Below are 18,508 nucleotides of genomic sequence, written 5' to 3'. Positions count from 1 at the left end.
ATAGATTTCGCTTACCTTGCCCAAACTAACAGGTTACATAATTTGTGTTGTCCCAAGAAGCACCTGATAAAAACATGTTAACAGTTCCTTCCATCTGCACCTCCCTCAATGAAATCAAATGTTGATGAAGCCTTGCAGCATTAACAGCACAAAAACTGATGGAATAGAGCAGTGGGGTCAGGCCCCACCCCACACTGAGAGGTCCTGGACACAGACAAATTAGATTAATTCATGGAGGAGAAAGCTACCAGTCATAATGACAATGTTCTACCTCTACTGCTGGAGACAGTATGCCCTGAATACCAGTTTCTGGGAATTGCGCACGGACAGAGAGAGAGATGTTGCGCTCAGGTTGTGCTTGCGGTCTTCCCATGGGCATCTGATTGGTCACCGTGAGTACAAGGTGGTGGACTAGATGGTCCACCAACTGGTCTGATCCAACTCTTCGTGTGTTAGAAAGACCCTTTCCTTTCGGTACTTTCCTGATACTTTGGGCTGTAGGCATAACATCGACTACCCAATTCCAGTCAACCTGAGCAGGGAACTCTTAAGTTTAGGGCATGTCAGTTCCAGATCTCATTTTGCTCTCTGGCTCCAGCAACCCAAGATGGTGCCATAGAAGGGTAACTGGAGGAGGAATGAAGGGAGCAGGGATTGACATAGTGACCGATTTGTGCAGGGGTTTCATTGCAGACCCACATACAGGTCGCCAGGGCCCACGTAAGGCCACCCTGCCTCATTCCCCCCCTTTTAGTTAGGTTTTTGGGGTACTTCCAGGTTTGGCACAATTTCTCAAGCAGTGGTTGCCTATATTTCTTCTCTTCCCAGGCATTTTAACAGTCACTGTGCATGTGTATTGGGGGGAGGGGAGCAATCTTGATTTGTGTATGGACGCTTTCAAGATAGGCTGCTTCCCCCCCCCCCATACCTGCAGTGCTTTTGGAGAGTAGTACCTGTTTTCCGTATGCACAAAACTGAATGATCTGATAGCAGGGGAAAATATGTACTCACCTTAAAGCACTAGGCTGCAGTTTATATGTTGAGACTAACATATTTGGATTCATTTGGATAATCCCATAATAATGCTTGGGGGAGCTTCATGTCATTTTTTAAAATTGATATGGAGAGGCTCACTGTAAGGCTGTCAATTTTTGTCTTTAAGAATAGGCTGACCTCATTAATTGCCTAATTATATCTTATTTACTTGAACCAGTATGTCAACCACCAATACCTTTCCACCCATAGATACAGGGGTGGGGGTAAGAGAGAGAGAAGTATAGACATGGACGAATGTTTGAAGTCAAAACTGAACACAGGAGAGCTAATAATAACAATACTACTAAGAATAATTTTATTTCTTATACCCCACCCATCTGACTGGGTTGCCTCATCCACTCTAGGCAGCTACAAACAAAAATACAAAAAATAAAATAAAAGCAAACATTACAAGCTTCCCGAAACAGGGCTGCCTTCAGATGTCAACAGGACTGCCTTCAGGTGTCTATATAGTTAACTAGAGCAACTAATGGAGTTTAAGGCATCGGTGCAACATGGGAGGAATTAAAAATATTGCTGCTATAAAAGCTAACAAATGTCTTACGTTTGAAATTACATGGGGAAACCCAATTGCCCTCTAAAGATTTACTGCACAACATTTAGCAAAGCAAAATACAGATTGCAAGGCTTTTTCGCCCTACTTTGCATAAAATCTCAGTAAAACCTTAGCTGTGGCATAAAGAGCGTGAGCCTCTTCCACTGTGACTTAAAAATTAAGTGCCAGAATATCATTCCTTGGAGAAGAAAAAAACCTTCACTAGAATACTCAATGAGACTACTAATTATCAATATATAATGGAATCCTCCCACATTTTACCAAACCATCCCTTAGCCAATCTCTCCTATGTCATCCCAGACCCTTTGGTGGTATAATAACCTTGGGGTGCGAGACCTTTTTCAGCCAGAGGACTAAATATGGCAACCCAGTTATCAAGGGGTACACCTGACTAGAGATCTAGGGAAATAGCAGTAACAGAGATTAAAAAAAAAATCCTCCCCACTTGGCAGGATGTCGCAGACAACCGGCTTACAAAGTACTTATACACATATTGTGGTAAACTAGGTAAAGGACCCCTGACCATTAGGTCCAGTCGTGACCGACTCTGGGGTTGCGGCTCTCATCTCACTTTATTGGCCAAGGGAGCCAATGGTCACGTGGTCAGCATGACTAAGCCGCTTCTGGCAAACCAGAGCAGTGCACAGAAACACCGTTTACCTTCCCGCCGGAGCAGTACCTATTTATCTACAGTACTTGCACTCTGATGTGCTTTCGAACTGCTAGGTTGGCAGGAGCTGAGACCGAGCAACGGGAGTTCACCCTGTCACAGGGATTTGAACCGCCGACCTTCCAATCGGCAAGTCCTAGGCTCTGTGGTTTAACCCACAGCGCGATCCACGTCCCTTGTGGTAAACTACCCCTTGATAAATGGTCATCTGTCCTCACCCGTCCTCTTCTATGAGTTGGGGGAAGGCTCTGGGTATTCAAATGGACTCCCCATTACCCCCTACTGACAGAAGAGGCAAGAAAGCTCTCCAGGGATGCTTGTGAGTTTGTGCATCAGTGCTTCCCAGGCATTGGCCCCTTCGATCATAAATTCAAGGTATACATATCACACACTATACATTGTTCCCTTATAAATGATCTTGTATATCAGCCTCCTTTTACCCTCTCTCCCTTCTGTGATAAGAATGGCCTGTAGCATTTATACAAAAGAATAAAGTGCACTAGGACATGCTTCTTATTTTACCAAACACAGTACTGATATTTTCTCTTTCAAAGCCAATTTTGTGCCCTTAAGGATATCACCCAGAACCACGCCATAAGACCCACCCAACACATCTCGAGAGACGGCTTTTCCTTATTTCTGCGCCTTAATGGGATCTCTATGTATTCACATCCTTTGTTTGTTTTTCAGGGGTTATTCCCTTCTTTACATCAGTTAGCCATCATTGCATCTCAGCCAGGTTAAGAAGGCAGGCAACTGATTACTTAAGCACATTATGCATTACAGTAGAAGCAAATAAATAACTTTCTGAGGTCATTAATTTGACCTCTTCCGTTTGAAGGACTACCTACAGCTTTCACTACCGACAGTAAATTTATCCACACACAAACACACTTCTTATTCTGGTAAGCGTTATGATTATTGAGCCAATATGCAGTTATTCTGTAGCACAGGGAACTGTTAGACACGCTCTATCAATAATTTTGTGTGTTCTGCTATATGCAATTTCAGCTTTAACTTGCAATTCATCTGAATTTTAGCTGAATTCATCAGGTTTTAGACTGTTCTTAAACTATACAAGTCTTAAACTATACAAGGACAGAAATACACATGATTTTGTGATTCTTCTTACAGCCTTTAGTTTTACAAATATTAAACCACTGAGGTTTCAGTTTGGTGGGAGAGGCTTATGCAAAGAAAATGGACTTTTAACATTTTCCAGCCCCCAAATCAGTCATCCCAAATTGCTTTCACTTTAGCAAAAGAAACAATTCAGGTAACCCATAGGTTTCAGCAGGTCAGGGTAAAAAAATATGGGGGAGTGATCTGGCAGAGGGGAGTCCTTCCCTGATGATGTTTCCTCCTTTGAAATTGCACATTATTGTAACTAAAAAATAAAAATCACCAACTACAAACATTCAACAAAGCTACAAGGATTGCAACATGAGTAGAAGAACATGCTAAAGTGATAAAACATCTGTTTAAAATACCTTCACAGTGCAAAACCCCACAAAATTCACTCCTCAAAACGCCAACACACTAAACAGGAAAAGTAACCTGCCATGTATCACCTGCTTGCCATTTTGACTCATCATAGCACCTTTGCACAACAGGAGTTCCCACAACAAAGCCCCCTAGGACCAAATCTTTCATCGCCTGTGAAATTCACAAAGGCAAGGCGCAACCAAGGTTAAGCATATTTACATCCCCTTCGTTCTAATAGGACAAACTTAAGCATGAAACAAGTGCTCCGGCAGGAAAAGACCCTCGGTTGGGCTTGAGAGACAAATACAAATAGGGCAAATAACCTGCTATTTATTATTTGTTTCTTTATATTCATTGCCAACATCCAAAGGGCCAAAAACAGATTACATGGTTAAAGAGCTTGTGGGATCAGGGGACAAAATTTGACGCACAAAAGACTGGTTTTCCAAGACTTTACATTAGATCTCTCGTGTGACCCATAATTTGTCTTCTCCCTCTATGGTTTAGGGTGGTGGCGGTGTTGTTTTTTAAAAAGCACAAAGATATCAATACAACTAATAATAAGATGGAGGCCTCACTAGCAGACTTTTGCATCCTCTTCCTTGTGGATCCAATGAGGTCAAAGTTATAAAGAGAGGTCATCTAGGGCAAAATGTAAACCCAGTAAAACATACCCAAGTTACCTCATCACTCAGTATATTTATTGATCATTTGTCATTCTGTCTTCAAAGCAGTTAACCCCAGCAGGATTCTGTGTTACCTTGTATCACCTCCCGCCAAGGGCAAGGTCTATGGCTCTTTAGCACAGATTAATAAATCTTCATCCACAACTGAAAGTGTGGTGATGAGTCTTCTCTGTGTTGGATACAGTCTTAGAAGGCTACTAGTTTGACATTTCAGTCAACGCAATGATAACTGCTTAAATAACAGTTCTCTAATGGGTTTCATTTTCACTTGAATCCAATGAAAGCTCCATTTGATCGCTAAGTTGTCATCTTCTGTAATGCTTCTGTAATAAGCAAGATCAATATGATTGCCGGTTATTATAATAAGAAGTTTCTAGGTTAAATGAAACAGAGAGAGAAATGGGCAAAGGAGCCATTCTTTTTACTAGCTCCCTGTGACTACTCATCCAAATAATTGACTGCAATGAGCTCAGAGGCGGACAAAGGATGCAATCCATCCAGTGAGCACCGGTGGTCTTTCCCCCTCGCCCCCTCACCACTTATGGGTTCAAGTTCTTTCTACCTCCATCTCCTTGTTCATGACCCTGAAGGCACCTCTCCTGTATGATGATAGAGCACCCAATCAAAATGAAATATGAATCTGAGGCTGGTGCATACAGAAGGGAGAAGGAAGATGGTGTCATCAATACACACACACACACAGCTCAACATCCAAAAAGAAGTCGGGAGAGGACAAAGTTTCTTTGTATGCTAGATGGCAGGCTCTGCACCTGAACCTTTGCCACAAGAAGAGCAGAAGGAAGCAATGAAGTTGCCTCATGTTGTCGGTCGGTAGCCAGGATGTGAATTTGTTCCACATAAAGGCCTATAAGGAGAGAATGCTTAGTATAAAACAACTTTTGTTGACACAGCAGCACCACGTTCAAACATGCCCAAGTCTGCCAGAAGTGGATGCAGCTCTGCCAAGTTAATGAGTGACATCATCAATCATGATGTTCAGTAGAAGATCCCTGCCAAAACAAAAAACACAGCTGCGTCCTTAAGAAAAGTACACTGCCGATGTTTATCGCATGCGAACCTACTAGGTCCTGAAACCCAAATCCAGCAGTTTGAGAAAAGATGGCAAGGATAAATAATTGCATCATGTTTATAATTATGATTAATTATTAACTCAAATTTCTACTCCACGTCCCAAAAACACTTTCATAATAGTTTGTAAAGCATAAGACGCAGTACAATATACATGAAATGCCATCAGAGCAACACTTAAAAATAAATCCAAATATATAACCAAGTCATAAAACTACTCTGAATTCAATTTCCTACTTCAGGCATTTTTTAAAAGGGAAAAAGTTCTCATAAGAAGTCTGTTCTCATAAACAGCTTTTTTTACTAGTTTCCTGGAAGACGACACTGAAATAGTCAGGGGGCGAGCCTTAAAGTAATTTCTGAAGGCTGGGTGGCATTACCAAGACAATCCTAGCCCCTCTTGCCAACAGATATCATCATCATCATCATCATTATTATTATTACTACTACTACTACTACTACTATCATTGACTTATTGCTGGTATTTGTAAATTGCACTGGGATTTTTGCGGGTGAAAGATAAAAAGATAAAAATGCTTTAAATAAACAAACCCCACCATTACTCCAAGGAGCTCAAGAAGAGTTTGGATTTGATATCCCGCTTTATCACTACCCCAAGGAGTCTCAAAGCGGCTAACATTCTCCTTTCCCTTCCTCCCCCACAACAAACACTCTGTGAGGTGTATGAGACTGAGAAACTTCAGAGAAGTGTGACTGGCCCAAGGTCACCTAGTAGCTGCATGTGGAGAAGCAAGGAATCGAACCCGGTTCACCAGATTAGGAGTCCACCACTCTTAACCACTACACCATGCTGGCCACAACACAAGTCCTCACAACACAACAACCCTGATAGGAAGCTTAGACTTAGGAGTAATGACTGGTCCAAAGTCACCCAGTGAGCTTCAAGGCAGAGTGGGAACCTGAAACCTGGTCTCCTAGGTCCTACTGCTTTGATTTATGCTCAGAACCCAACGGATGAGCAACATACCTGAATAAGAAGAGGAGCACTATAGCCTCTTAGGCCAGACCTAAACAGGATCCTGACATTCTGGCCAGGTGCAGTTCCTAAGCAGTCTTCAAAGATGCCCGCACAGACGGTGCATGACAGCAATCTAATCCAGAAGTTAAGAAGGAACAAAAGTCGGAGGCAAAGCCTTCATGGTAGAAACAAAGGAAGTTACCATCTATTGAATCAGACTGTTGGTCAACCAGGCTCAGTATCACCTACAATGATCAGCAGCATCTCCCCAGGTCCTTCTCAGTTCTACTGGGAGAGATTGGGGATTTTTGCATGCACAACAGGGGCTCTACCACTAAGCTACCGCACCTCTTCTAGGGAAGGTTGCAAATGGATAAAGGCAGCTGTTACCTGCCTATTAAACAGCAGTTCTAGGTCAAGAACCCAAAAGTTAAAAACTTTCCATTCTAAGGGCAGTGAGATCTCATATAGAACAAGTCACCCACCGACTACCGACTCCACAAGCTTTTTAAATTAATTAGACTGGAAGCATAACTTCTACTCTTCCAGTTTCAACGAACATCTGAAGCCACCTTTGGGTTTGCACGGGTTGCAAAATTTCCCCTTTCAATCAGTCTCAACCAAATCCTAGAAACCCCAAAGCACTGGGTATGTTTTCATTAGCATATGCTGCTAACTCAGATGAAAGATTTCTTCAGTCAAAAGAGCAGGTCTTGCTGTGTGGCACTTGAGCCTATCACCATTCAAAAGAGCATACATTTTTATGTGCAGTCAACAGATTGTTAAGCAACAAAATTATTTTCTTCTGCCGGTGTTTGGGTCAAAATTATATAAATTGGAGACAATCCATAGCAAAGAATTCAGATACTGGAAATTGTATATGGAGCATCTGGGGGGGGGGGGCTGAAGGGAGGCTCCAACTTTATCAAGCCGGCTGCAGCGAGATTTTCACATCTCATTAACAGCATAATGAAGGCTCAATCACAGATACAATAGTCTATAAAGACTGCCAGATTTATGAGCTGTACACAGAAGGTTCGACTTGAAGGGTTTGCTCTGACCGAGATTTATCATCGCCTACTTAAAGAGACCTTTTCAGCATGATACGGTACATGGAATATACATTAAGAGCAGACTGCAAAAGCAATTTGCACATTTCCAGGGGCTTTCATTAGGGCAACTACATGCCTAAGAGGCCACATATTAAAGAATTTTGACAAGTGGTACTAAGAAGTATAAAATGGAATCCATGCCTCAATAAGAGTGAAGAAGGGAGTAGCGGGGATCAGGGACATTGCTGGAAAGAAGCGCGATTTACCTCGAAGCAAACAGCAAAACGAAAGCAAGCAGTTTTTAAGCAAACAACTGCACATGTTCCAGTAAACAGATGGAAGCACAATAATGATCTGAGCCTTCTTGCCATGTTCCTTAGAGAAAACATACTGCATGAGACAAAAATGACTGCACACTGCTACTACCATTTACCATTTATTTGGCATTGCTTGAGATCTAAATGTTGTGGATTCCTGAAGGTCATGAAGTGAATCTGAGGTGAGGATTAAAGGCAGGTGTAAAAAGCTGGCGGAAGCGTGCAATAATGCAAAGTGAGTAAGACACAGTGGTGGGATGGATGGTCAGAGGAACAGAAAAAGAACAGATACTGTATTGGCTCTGAAAACTGAACCAAGAAGCAGCTTTGTAATCACATTCCATTCTTCATTTAGCAAGAAGTACTTTCTGTATCTGAAGGCTGCTACTGTACCGATATAGTTGGTCAAATTACAGACATTGTCCAGCATCCTGTTTTCCACAGTGACCAACCACATGCTTCCAGGAAGCCTATAGAAGACATTTTGAAGCAAGAACGTTTCTCCCCTCTCCTCCCACATTAAATATGTTCTGGGGTTTCTCCCAACCCTCTGGAGCAGCACAGAGCACACATGGGGGAAGAAGAGGAGGGAAATCTCATTGCACTAGTGCTAATCGTTGCACCAGTGCAACTATTTAGTTGAATATCACCCAATAGTATCTTGGTGCCACTATACAAGGCTGGGTGAGCCTCTGTATAATGCAGAATTTGTCAACCTTGGATCCCCAGACGAAGATGCTGTTGGACTCATCAGCCTCAGCCAGCTTAGCCAGTGCTTAGGAATGATGGAAGTTGTAGGCCAACAACATGTAGGGGCTCAAGGTTGAAGAAGGCTGGCATAATGACTTGTTGACAATCCCTGGGAGAGGATGGTTAAAACCGGGGTAAATGTTGGTTTCTGCTTTCTTCTCTGTGCAGCGAAGTGCTTGTCACGAGACAGGTTGTTTACATTCCACAGAGTCTGTACTGTTGGTGGTTTTTCTCACGGGAACGGGAGACTGGATATGACGTACACTGGTTTCCTGTTTTTCACTGTTCTTTGCAGTTTCAGTTTGTGATTCTCTCCGTGCTTCAGAGGAGAGATGACGCTTTCTCTGCTCCAGCAGAGGGAAGATGTTTTTCTGTAACTTACCAGCTTTGAACTGTAAATAAAGTAGTATAGAGCATGTTGGCTCATACTTCTCATCATTCCGCTGTGCACTGGACACTGCTTATCCCCAACATTTGGTTCCGGGCCCAGAAAACGCAGTGTTTTGAGGATGGACTCCAGAAGTCGGGCTCCTGGCAAAGGAACAAAGGAGAAAGAAACGAAGTGCCGGCAAAGCATCGGAAAGCAGCAGAGAGACGGAACGCACGGTATCTGCTCTGCGCGTCAAAATGATTGATGAAGGTATGTGCTACTGCTCCGGGCAGCCTGCCAGCTTCTAATTAATGGCTTTATGGCTGGACTTTGAACTTTTAAAGCCGTTTTCCACGGCACAAGCGTAGTGGCTTGGATGGCTGGGAAAGTGAAAGTAACTTTGAATTTGCCTTTGGAATGCGGTTTGAAGCAGCTGCAGATAAACAAAGCAAATAAACAGAAGAGCAGCACAGGCAAGGCAAAGGCTGTTTTGAAATTGCTTTTGGATTAAAGCAGCTTGATTTAAAGCAGCAGTGATGGCTAGCTGCAGAAGGCTGGATGAAGCAAGTGGGGAATTTGATACCACTGATCAGCCAAATGCTCAACTCACAGTAGCTTGTAATACTGCCATGATTCAGAATGAAGCAGATCGCCGCGGTGCTGGCTGCATGGGAGAGGGGGAGTCTTCACAGACGTCATCCCATAGTGCAGTGGAACCACCAGATGGCGCCAAAGCTTTGAAGGCAGTGAAATGCTACTCGTGTGGACGTCTAGGCCATATGAAGAGGGAATGCAAATATCCCAGGGCCAAGACAGAGCAGCGCAGCGGAAGCTCATCGCGTGGAAAAGGCCAGAGCAAAGGCAAAGGTCCGGTGTCCAGGACAACGCAGCACAAGGCAATGGTCTCACGCTACGCTCCAAAGGTTGCAGAGGTTGCAGAGGTTGCAGAGGTCCAGAAGACGTCTAGATCTTTCTTCGTTGTTGATTCAGGTGCAACGCATCACATGTGCAACGATAAGCGACTGTTCGTGTCTTTTACACCGCAGGAAGGTGCAATTCACCAGGCGGATGACCGCACAATCCCCAGTAAAGGCTACGGAACTGTTGTTCTTCACAGTTTGGACTTATCGATACAGGATGTGCTTTATGTGCCGGACGCCAAGCATAATCTGCTCAGCGTTGGACAGCTGGTTGAGAAGAAGATTGACGTTACCTTTAAAAACAATAGATGCATCATCACTAAGAAAAATGATTATCAATTGTATGCTGAATTTGTTGATCGTTTGTTTCTTTTGTATTATGATGATGTTGTGCAAGATGACACTTGTTGCATTGCAGGTTCTAACAAAAGTTTGCATGCAGAATGTATTCACGATTTTCATCGAAAATTTGGTCATTTGCATTTTGAGGCAGTATCTAAAATGCCTGCCTTGGTTGAAGGTATGACTATTAAACCCTGCAGGTACCACATGAAGTGCAAGGCATGCGCAGCAAACAAGGTGAAAATGGCTGCGAAAGGTAAGGTGTCTAGTAGGCAAGCTACAGAACCATACCAAATTATTCATGCTGATTTGGTTGGACCACTAGCGCCCTCTTTGGGTGGGAATAGGTACTTCATGGTTCTCATTGATGCATTTTCCAGATATATTTTTGTGTATAATCTCAAGCAGAAATCAGAGGCTTTTCCTAGGTTCAAGGAATTCTGTGCTTGGTTGGGAAATGTGCATGGTAAGAAGATAAAGACTCTTTTCTCTGACCGGGGGGGGGGGAATTCACTTCTCAGCAGTTTGAAGCTTTTCTGACTGAGAAAGGAATTCAACACGATTTGTCTAGTCCTCGCTCGCCATGGCAGAATGGACTTGCGGAACGAGCAAATCAAACATTGCTTCAAGGGTTAAAAACCTTGCTGCATGATGCAAATCTTCCAGAGAGTTATTGGGCCGAAGCTCTCTCATGTTTCACTTACAGTTATAATCGCAGGTTATCTTCAGCGATTGGTTGTACCCCCTATGAGAAGATGTTTGGCAAGAAGCCATACATCAAACACATGAAAATTTTTGGTTCGGACATGTGGGTTCACTCACCACAACACTCCAAGTTAGACAAGCGTGGTTTGCATGGTATCTTTCTAGGTTATCAGAAAGGGTCTTACAGAATAATGATGACTGACTCTAAGGAAATTAAGCTCACAAGAAGTGTTGAGTACAATGCCAAGTGGGGGGAGAATGTGGGAATTTTCCAATGTTATCCTGATGACAGTGATGAGACTGAGGATAGTCAAAAGCAACCGCAACAACCCACACCCACTGATGAAGGTTCTGATTCTGAGTCTGAAACTGAATCAGATGATTCAGAGGATTTCAAGAGTGCGAAAGCCTCTATGCGACCCTCTGAAAGCTCTGATCAAGAATTGGAGGAACCATTGTTCACAATAGGTCGCTTTTCTCCTAAGAAGGAAGAGGAGAGTGTTGAAGACTTAAGGCTAATTCGTAGGTCACAGAGAGCCACAAAAGGCAGACCTCCAAAGAGATTTGCTGATGAGTTTGCTAAGATAGCAGTAACAGCTGTTAAAAGCTCCAAGAAGGTTTTTGAACCTTCAAGTTTCCAAGAAATCCAGGATTTGGATTCAAAGGAAGCTGAGCCATGGTTAAATGCCATGAAGGCTGAGCTTGATTCCTTGGAAAGGAACAAAACATGGGACCTTGTTCCAATAGTTCCAGGAATGAAATTGCTTGGAAGTAAATGGGTCTTCAAAGCAAAGACTGATCAAAATGGTAAGATAGTAAGACACAAAGCCAGATTGGTAGCCAGAGGATTTGCTCAGGTACCAGGTGAAGACTATCACGAGACCTACTCACCCACAGTGAGGTATGAGAGCATTAGGCTTATGCTCAAGCTAGCTGCAGAGGAAAATCTACACATTAGTCACCATGATGTGAATACAGCTTTTCTGTACGGATCTCTAGGTGAATCACTTTATATGCTTCCACCTGATGGCGTACAGGTAAAACAGGGATTTGTTTGTGCTCTGAAAAAGTCCCTTTATGGTCTCAAGCAAAGTGCACGGTGTTGGCACACAAAACTCACTGAAGTATTGTTTTCTCTAGGTTTTCAGCAAGGGAAAGCTGATCCATGTGTGTTTGTCAAAGAGGAGGGGCAAAAGAAACTGTATTGTTTGTTTTATGTTGATGATCTTTTATTCTTTTGGAAAGATGTCACAATGTACAATAACGCCCTAGCTCAACTGAAAGAGCACTTTGACATGAAAGATCCTGGTGAGGTAAACAACTACCTATCTCTGGAAATAGAGAGAGATCAAGATGGTAACATTCTAGTACACCAGTCACGGAAAATTGCTGATGTGTTAAGCAAACTAAACCTGATGGATGCTAACCCTGTGGACACACCGATGATAACAGGTTATCAGGTAGATGACACTGAAGAAGCATTTTCTGACACTACACTGTACAGAAGTGTGCTAGGCAAGCTAAACTTCATTGCCAGATGTTCAAGACCAGACATTGCTGTTAGCTGTAATTTGCTAAGCAGACAAGTCAACAATCCTACTGTTAAGGATTGGAAAGCTCTGAAACGCATAGCGCGGTATTTGAAAGGCACTATGCATTACAGACTGAGATTTAACAATCAGAAGTCTGGTGGTCTTGAGATATTTGCAGATGCAAGTTTTGGAAGTGACACTACAGACAGGAAAAGTACGTCTGGAGTTTGCTACATGTACAATCATGGTCTATTTGATTGGTCATGCAAGAAGCAAACAACAGTTAGCTTAAGTACTTGTGAAGCTGAACTGAATGCACTGTCTTATTCACTTAAAGATTGTGAATGGTTGTTACAATTGTGCAAAGACATGAAAATTCCTGTCAAATGTCCAATCCAGGTTTACCAGGACAACAAAGCATGTTTGGCTTTGCTGAATTCTGAAGGTTGTAAGCAAAGCACGAAGCACTTGCAATTGAAGTTGCAACATGCTAGGGAACGTATTCAGAAGGGACTCGTAACGGTGTCCTATATGCCAGGTAATGAAATTCCTGCTGATGTATTGTCCAAGATTGTATCAAGGGATCAACACTGTACCTATGTGCAGAAGTTGGGTTTGTACTGATATTGTACGAACACGCTGCCCAGAGATGTTCACAGAAAGGGGGAGGATGTTGGTTTCTGCTTTCTTCTCTGTGCAGCGAAGTGCTTGTCACGAGACAGGTTGTTTACATTCCACAGAGTCTGTACTGTTGGTGGTTTTTCTCACGGGAACGGGAGACTGGATATGACGTACACTGGTTTCCTGTTTTTCACTGTTCTTTGCAGTTTCAGTTTGTGATTCTCTCTGTGCTTCAGAGGAGAGATGACGCTTTCTCTGCTCCGGCAGAGGGAAGATGTTTTTCTGTAACTTACCAGCTTTGAACTGTAAATAAAGTAGTATAGAGCATGTTGGCTCATACTTCTCATCATTCCGCTGTGCACTGGACACTGCTTATCCCCAACAAAAACCGGGGTAAATTTAATGATATGTAGAACACATCACATGAGCAGAAACTGATCCCAAGACAATATGAGATCCTACAAACATTCCAAGAGCATTCACACCAATAGCCATGAATCTTGAGAGTACGAAACGATATATATGAAAGTCAAGGTAAAACACACAAAAAATTAAGGCAAATACAAGGCAAATCTCTTCAGTCTAGAGGCTTAAAAATTCACAGGGAAGAAAGGAAAATGAATGGTTTACGTATTAGCATATGTTGTCCATATAATATTCATTATACGGACAACATATGTCGGTATGTAAGCCATTAGTTCCAAATATACTTCCAAGAAAAGTTAAAACATAATATTGGCAGTAAAACTGCACAATGAAAAGATAGCCCATGGCATGATCACCTTATTACAAAGCTAATTAAGGCACAGCATCACCAAAATGTGCTTTTCTCCACGTGTCACCTAAGAGTTCTCTCACTCTGTTTTGAAGCTCTCAGCCCCTATGGCCACTGGGCTGATGCAGCAAACACTGACAAAAGCCTCCACCAATCCCCATCACAGAGTAGAAAGCTCCAATTTGGTACAAAAGTGAAATTCCAGTGAACAACGAGAGCCTCTTGTGCTTCGCAACTCAATTCATATGTCTAACTCAGTTCGTACTTACTGTGGTCTCGATCCTTAGTCAATATGCATTCTTTTATAGATTCTGTTATTCCAAGACTGGCGGCTGTAGGGAGAGGGCCAAGCAGGGATTCCAGGGCAGGTGGCCTCAGAGGAGACTCTTTTTCCTTTGACCTGTCTTTATCCAGAAGTTCACTGTAAAAGTCCTTGTTTAAATGATTCGCAGCTGCTTCCAGTTCTTCGTCTTCTCCCTCCTCTTCTCCAAATATACTCGAGGCATTGTCTTCCATGCAGTCTTTAAAGGGAGAGGATCAAATAATTTCATCAAAAATGCTAAAACAGATTTGTGCTATATGCTGCTGGCAGGCTTCTTTAGACTCCTAAGAATCTCTCACAATCACTATTTCTTTCTAGCGTGAGTTCATTACTCGTCCTTGTCAAAAAACAAACATCAGAGCCACACTCCCCTCCGCTCAGTGAATGCATATTGAAGGTGTGAACAGAGCTGGAAACATGCCCTCTAAAGATGTGGTGGTTGGTGCAGAGGCTGCTTTGTGAGCAAAACCAACGACATTGTGAATTAATTCAATATTTTGCAGTTTTAACTGTGGCATTTCAGTAACAAAGCAACATTGTAAAGGGGGCAATTGCTAAAATTTTGTTGAAGCCATCAAAACGAGAGGAAACATCTGCCCAGCACCCCTCCATCATTCCTAGGTCCAGCTCCAGCTATGAGCACCCGCCCAGCAAAAGACTTTGCTGAGACCACCAGAGGATCAGTTTCCCCAATTAGCGGCTGACAAGCCTGTTCACAGTGCTTCAAAGTTGGGCTACTGGCACGAGAGAGGTTGCCTTCACAGCTTCCAGCTTTCAGAAATCCCACTCCTTAAGAATTGGAAGACCACAATCTCTTGATTAAAAGCTCTCTCACACAGATGCCAATGTAACCAATGAAATTATCTGAACAATGAAATGTATAGAGATGTATTATTCCACAGTCTTCAATTTTGTTTTATTTTTAAATCAATGAGTCCAGCACAGATGGGCACCATCATGTATTTTACTACTTTCCTGTATGTCCGTTTTTAATGCATTTCTGGTGACTGGGAGCTTGAAAAGGTTGGGAAGGGAAATGAAGCTATTTATATCCCATACGTACTTCTGCAGTTGAGTAGACATATCATCTGGGAAGACATTCACCAATACCAATTGTCTGCTCTCTTCCCTGGAAGCTATTTGATTTCTCTACCAATAATTTTTAAAAGTCAATGCAAAACTCTCAATTCATCTAGTTAGAGCTAACAACACTGAAAGAGGTATCACAAATTCCCCAACTCTATTAGAAAATCCAACTCTTCCTGCGTCATTCCTAGCTTACAAATGAAATACTTCATTTTTCTCTATATTCCAAATTGATGCACTTATATACCCAAATTCAAAACTATGGTAAAATCATTCTCACATTTAACATACTCCTGATTAAGGGATTTTAAACAGACTTACCGTCTTTACTGAAATTTGCATAAACTCCTTTTGCTTTTGGTCTGCTATTTTCTAACTCAATCTCTATTTCATCTTGGTAGCTTGATATTTCACCTGCGGTACATACAAATAATTGTCACCAGTGCACAAACACAATGTGGCAGAAATAAGACAATTGCATGAAATGTAGCCCCTACCTTCTAACTCTTCAAGCTTTTTAGACAGCTCCTTCTCAAGCTGGAGAAAGGAGAGAGGAAGACAAATGAGCAACAGAACCAAACTGTACGTTAGGAAGATTTACAAGCACCAATAACTATATCCTGTAAAAGATATATTCTTCAGCAGGCTTGACAACGTTCAAAATCAACAGTTGTGCATGAGCTAAACAGGTATGGATTGCATCTAGGGTTTACAATGCACAAGAGAACCCTATGATCTAGGACACAACAAAAGAAAAGGACTGGAAACTAGATTTAAGATACTGCTTGAAACTCCCCACTAGATTCATGCCTCAATCCAATAATCAAAGAAAAACTCACAAAAGGTATTTGTTAGATTCTTTGGTTTACTTTATTCACTCTGAAGCTTGCAACCAAAAGCAAATGCAACAAAACCCCACTGGGCATTACAAAGTTTGGCAGTATACCTGACATTCATAAATGCTGGGGTGCTAGGTTTCTCAAAATAAGCCCTTTGACCGGGGTGGGGGGTTGAAATCCAGAATTAAGTACACAGATTTGATGACAGAATAGGTGGACATTCTGAATTCACAGCAGGGTAAGTTGGGCTCATAATCAATCTAGAAAGCAATTTAGGAGACAGAGAAAGTTAGTTGCCCAAGGTCATCCACCCATTTTCATGGCTGAGTGAGGATTTGAATCTGGCCACTTCACTGTCTCATTAATGATTTGCATGTAATTTTCAAAAGGTTCAAGTCATAATCTTTAGATACAGAAACAGATGAACCAGCTCTTAAAAATTATAGGGGGCTCCATCTCTAAGCAGCAAAGAACATGCCTTACATGCAGATTCTCTAATACAGTCATACCTCCGGTTACAAACGCTTCAGGTTGCATTTTTTTGGGGTTATGGACCGCCGAAACCCAGAAGTTCCGAAATGGGTTACTTCCGGGTTTTGGCAGTCGCACATGCACAGAAGCGCTGAATCGCAACCCACGCATGCGCAGACGCACCGCTGCGGGTTGCCGATGCTGCAGGTTGCGAATGTGCATCCCACACGGATCACATTTGCAACCCAAGCGTCCACTGTACATCATTGACTTTACAGTGGTACCTCGGGTTACAGATGCTTCAGGTTACAGACTCTGTTAACCCAGAAATAGTGCCTCGGGTTAAGAACTTTGCTTCAGGATGAGAACAGAAATTGTGCGGCGGCAGCAGGAGGCCCCATTAGCCAAAGTGGTGCTTCAGGTTAAGAACAGTTTCTGGTTAAGAACGGACCTCCAGAACGAATTAAGTTCTTAATCCGAGGTACCACTGTATTTGTAATAATGACCCACGATTAAACAAATGAGTACTTCAGTTATAGCCAAATGCTGAAAGGAAGGGACCTAGACAGTTTGGTGGGCCATATCTGCCATATCCACTTCATATGGCCACCTGCACACATTGGCTCAATGGTGGGGCACATACGTTGCATGCAGAAGATCCCAGGTTCAGTTCCTACCATGTTCAATGAAGCTGATGATGTAGCAGGAGATGGGCAAGTCCTCAGTCTAAGACCTTAGAGAGCTGCTGCCAGTGAAAGCATACAACATTGGGCTAGATGGACAAATACTCTGACCTAGTTCAAGGAAACTTCTGACAAGTTGTAGATTGGTTGCAACTGCCAAGGAAAGAGGTCTGTCTGGTGCTTCCTAAGCATCAGATAATTAAAATAAACATCATCATCAAAAATAAGAGAGTGCAGAGAGTACTCATTTTGCACAGTAAAGGCATAATGGCTCTCATGTACCAACAGGGAAATTGCAATGGATTAGCCCTGCATTTTACTGTCTGTGGCTGCCATAAATGTGACAGGGAGAGGGACACCAACTACATTTATAGCCATCACAAACTGGCTATTTCTCAAAAGACCACATTCAATGCATGGCATTTATAGGGCTTTATATTTAATGGGATACTCAATTTTGTCTCTACAATCTGAGTATGCAGATTTTCCCACTGCTGACTCAAGTGTACGCACAAACATGCACAAGGTGCCTGATTGCTATTGAATAGGAAACTTCTCTCCTCATAAACAAGAACCTCTCTTGCCTGGTTAAGTGTTAAGGCAGTCGATTTCATTGGGTGACAACATCTAGTACTCTGAAAGTGAGCAATCCCTCCCTGTCTAATTACCCTACACAATTTGGTAGTTTTATAAACCTCTATTAACACCCCACCCCACTTAAATCCACTGTTTTCTCAACTAAAATCTGTAACATCCTTATTCATTCCTTGTAAGAAAGATGCTCTGGCCTGCTCATCATTTGAGTAGCTGTGTTCTGTATCTTCCTGTACCAGCAGTCAAAAGCTGTCTTCGCATGGTGAGCGAGAGATTGTCCCGGGGTGGTGGGTGAAGCAACGACTGTACTTTCTCTCACTTCGTTTTATGCCGGTGGTGATTTTTTATTATGCCACACCCTCATGGCAGCCACTTTGTGACTGGCACCCAGGGCACTCTTTCAAAATCTGAAAGGTGTTCGCTGGGATGAAAAGGTTAGCAACCCCTATTCTAAGCCACAGGGAACCGTCTTATAGGGTGCAGACTAGTTTAACACCCAGCCCAGCATTGTTTGCTCAGGCTGGCTGTTTGGGGTCTCACAAAGAGGTCTTTCCCATCACCTGCTGTCTGATCTTCATAAAAGGAACGCTGACAACTGAAACAGAGAC

General features: G+C 42.6%; 1 protein-coding gene across 1 annotated transcript in view; it reads right to left on the bottom strand.

The window, feature by feature from the left end:
- Window positions 1–18,508, bottom strand: part of BRF1 (BRF1 general transcription factor IIIB subunit) — a gene marked incomplete at its 5' end in the record, with an annotated part of 195,682 nt that overhangs the window by 73,360 nt on the left and 103,814 nt on the right. The window contains 3 exons of the mRNA XM_081911507.1: window positions 14,175–14,426; window positions 15,635–15,727; window positions 15,811–15,850. Of these exons, the coding sequence (XP_081767633.1) occupies window positions 14,175–14,426; window positions 15,635–15,727; window positions 15,811–15,850 (385 nt within the window). The remainder of the gene's footprint in view (window positions 1–14,174; window positions 14,427–15,634; window positions 15,728–15,810; window positions 15,851–18,508) is intronic.

The sequence above is a fragment of the Podarcis melisellensis genome (genome assembly GCF_964234715.1).
Source record: "Podarcis melisellensis genome assembly, chromosome: 1".
NCBI lineage: Eukaryota > Metazoa > Chordata > Lepidosauria > Squamata > Lacertidae > Podarcis > Podarcis melisellensis.
This window is presented reverse-complemented; position numbering and strand designations above follow the sequence as displayed.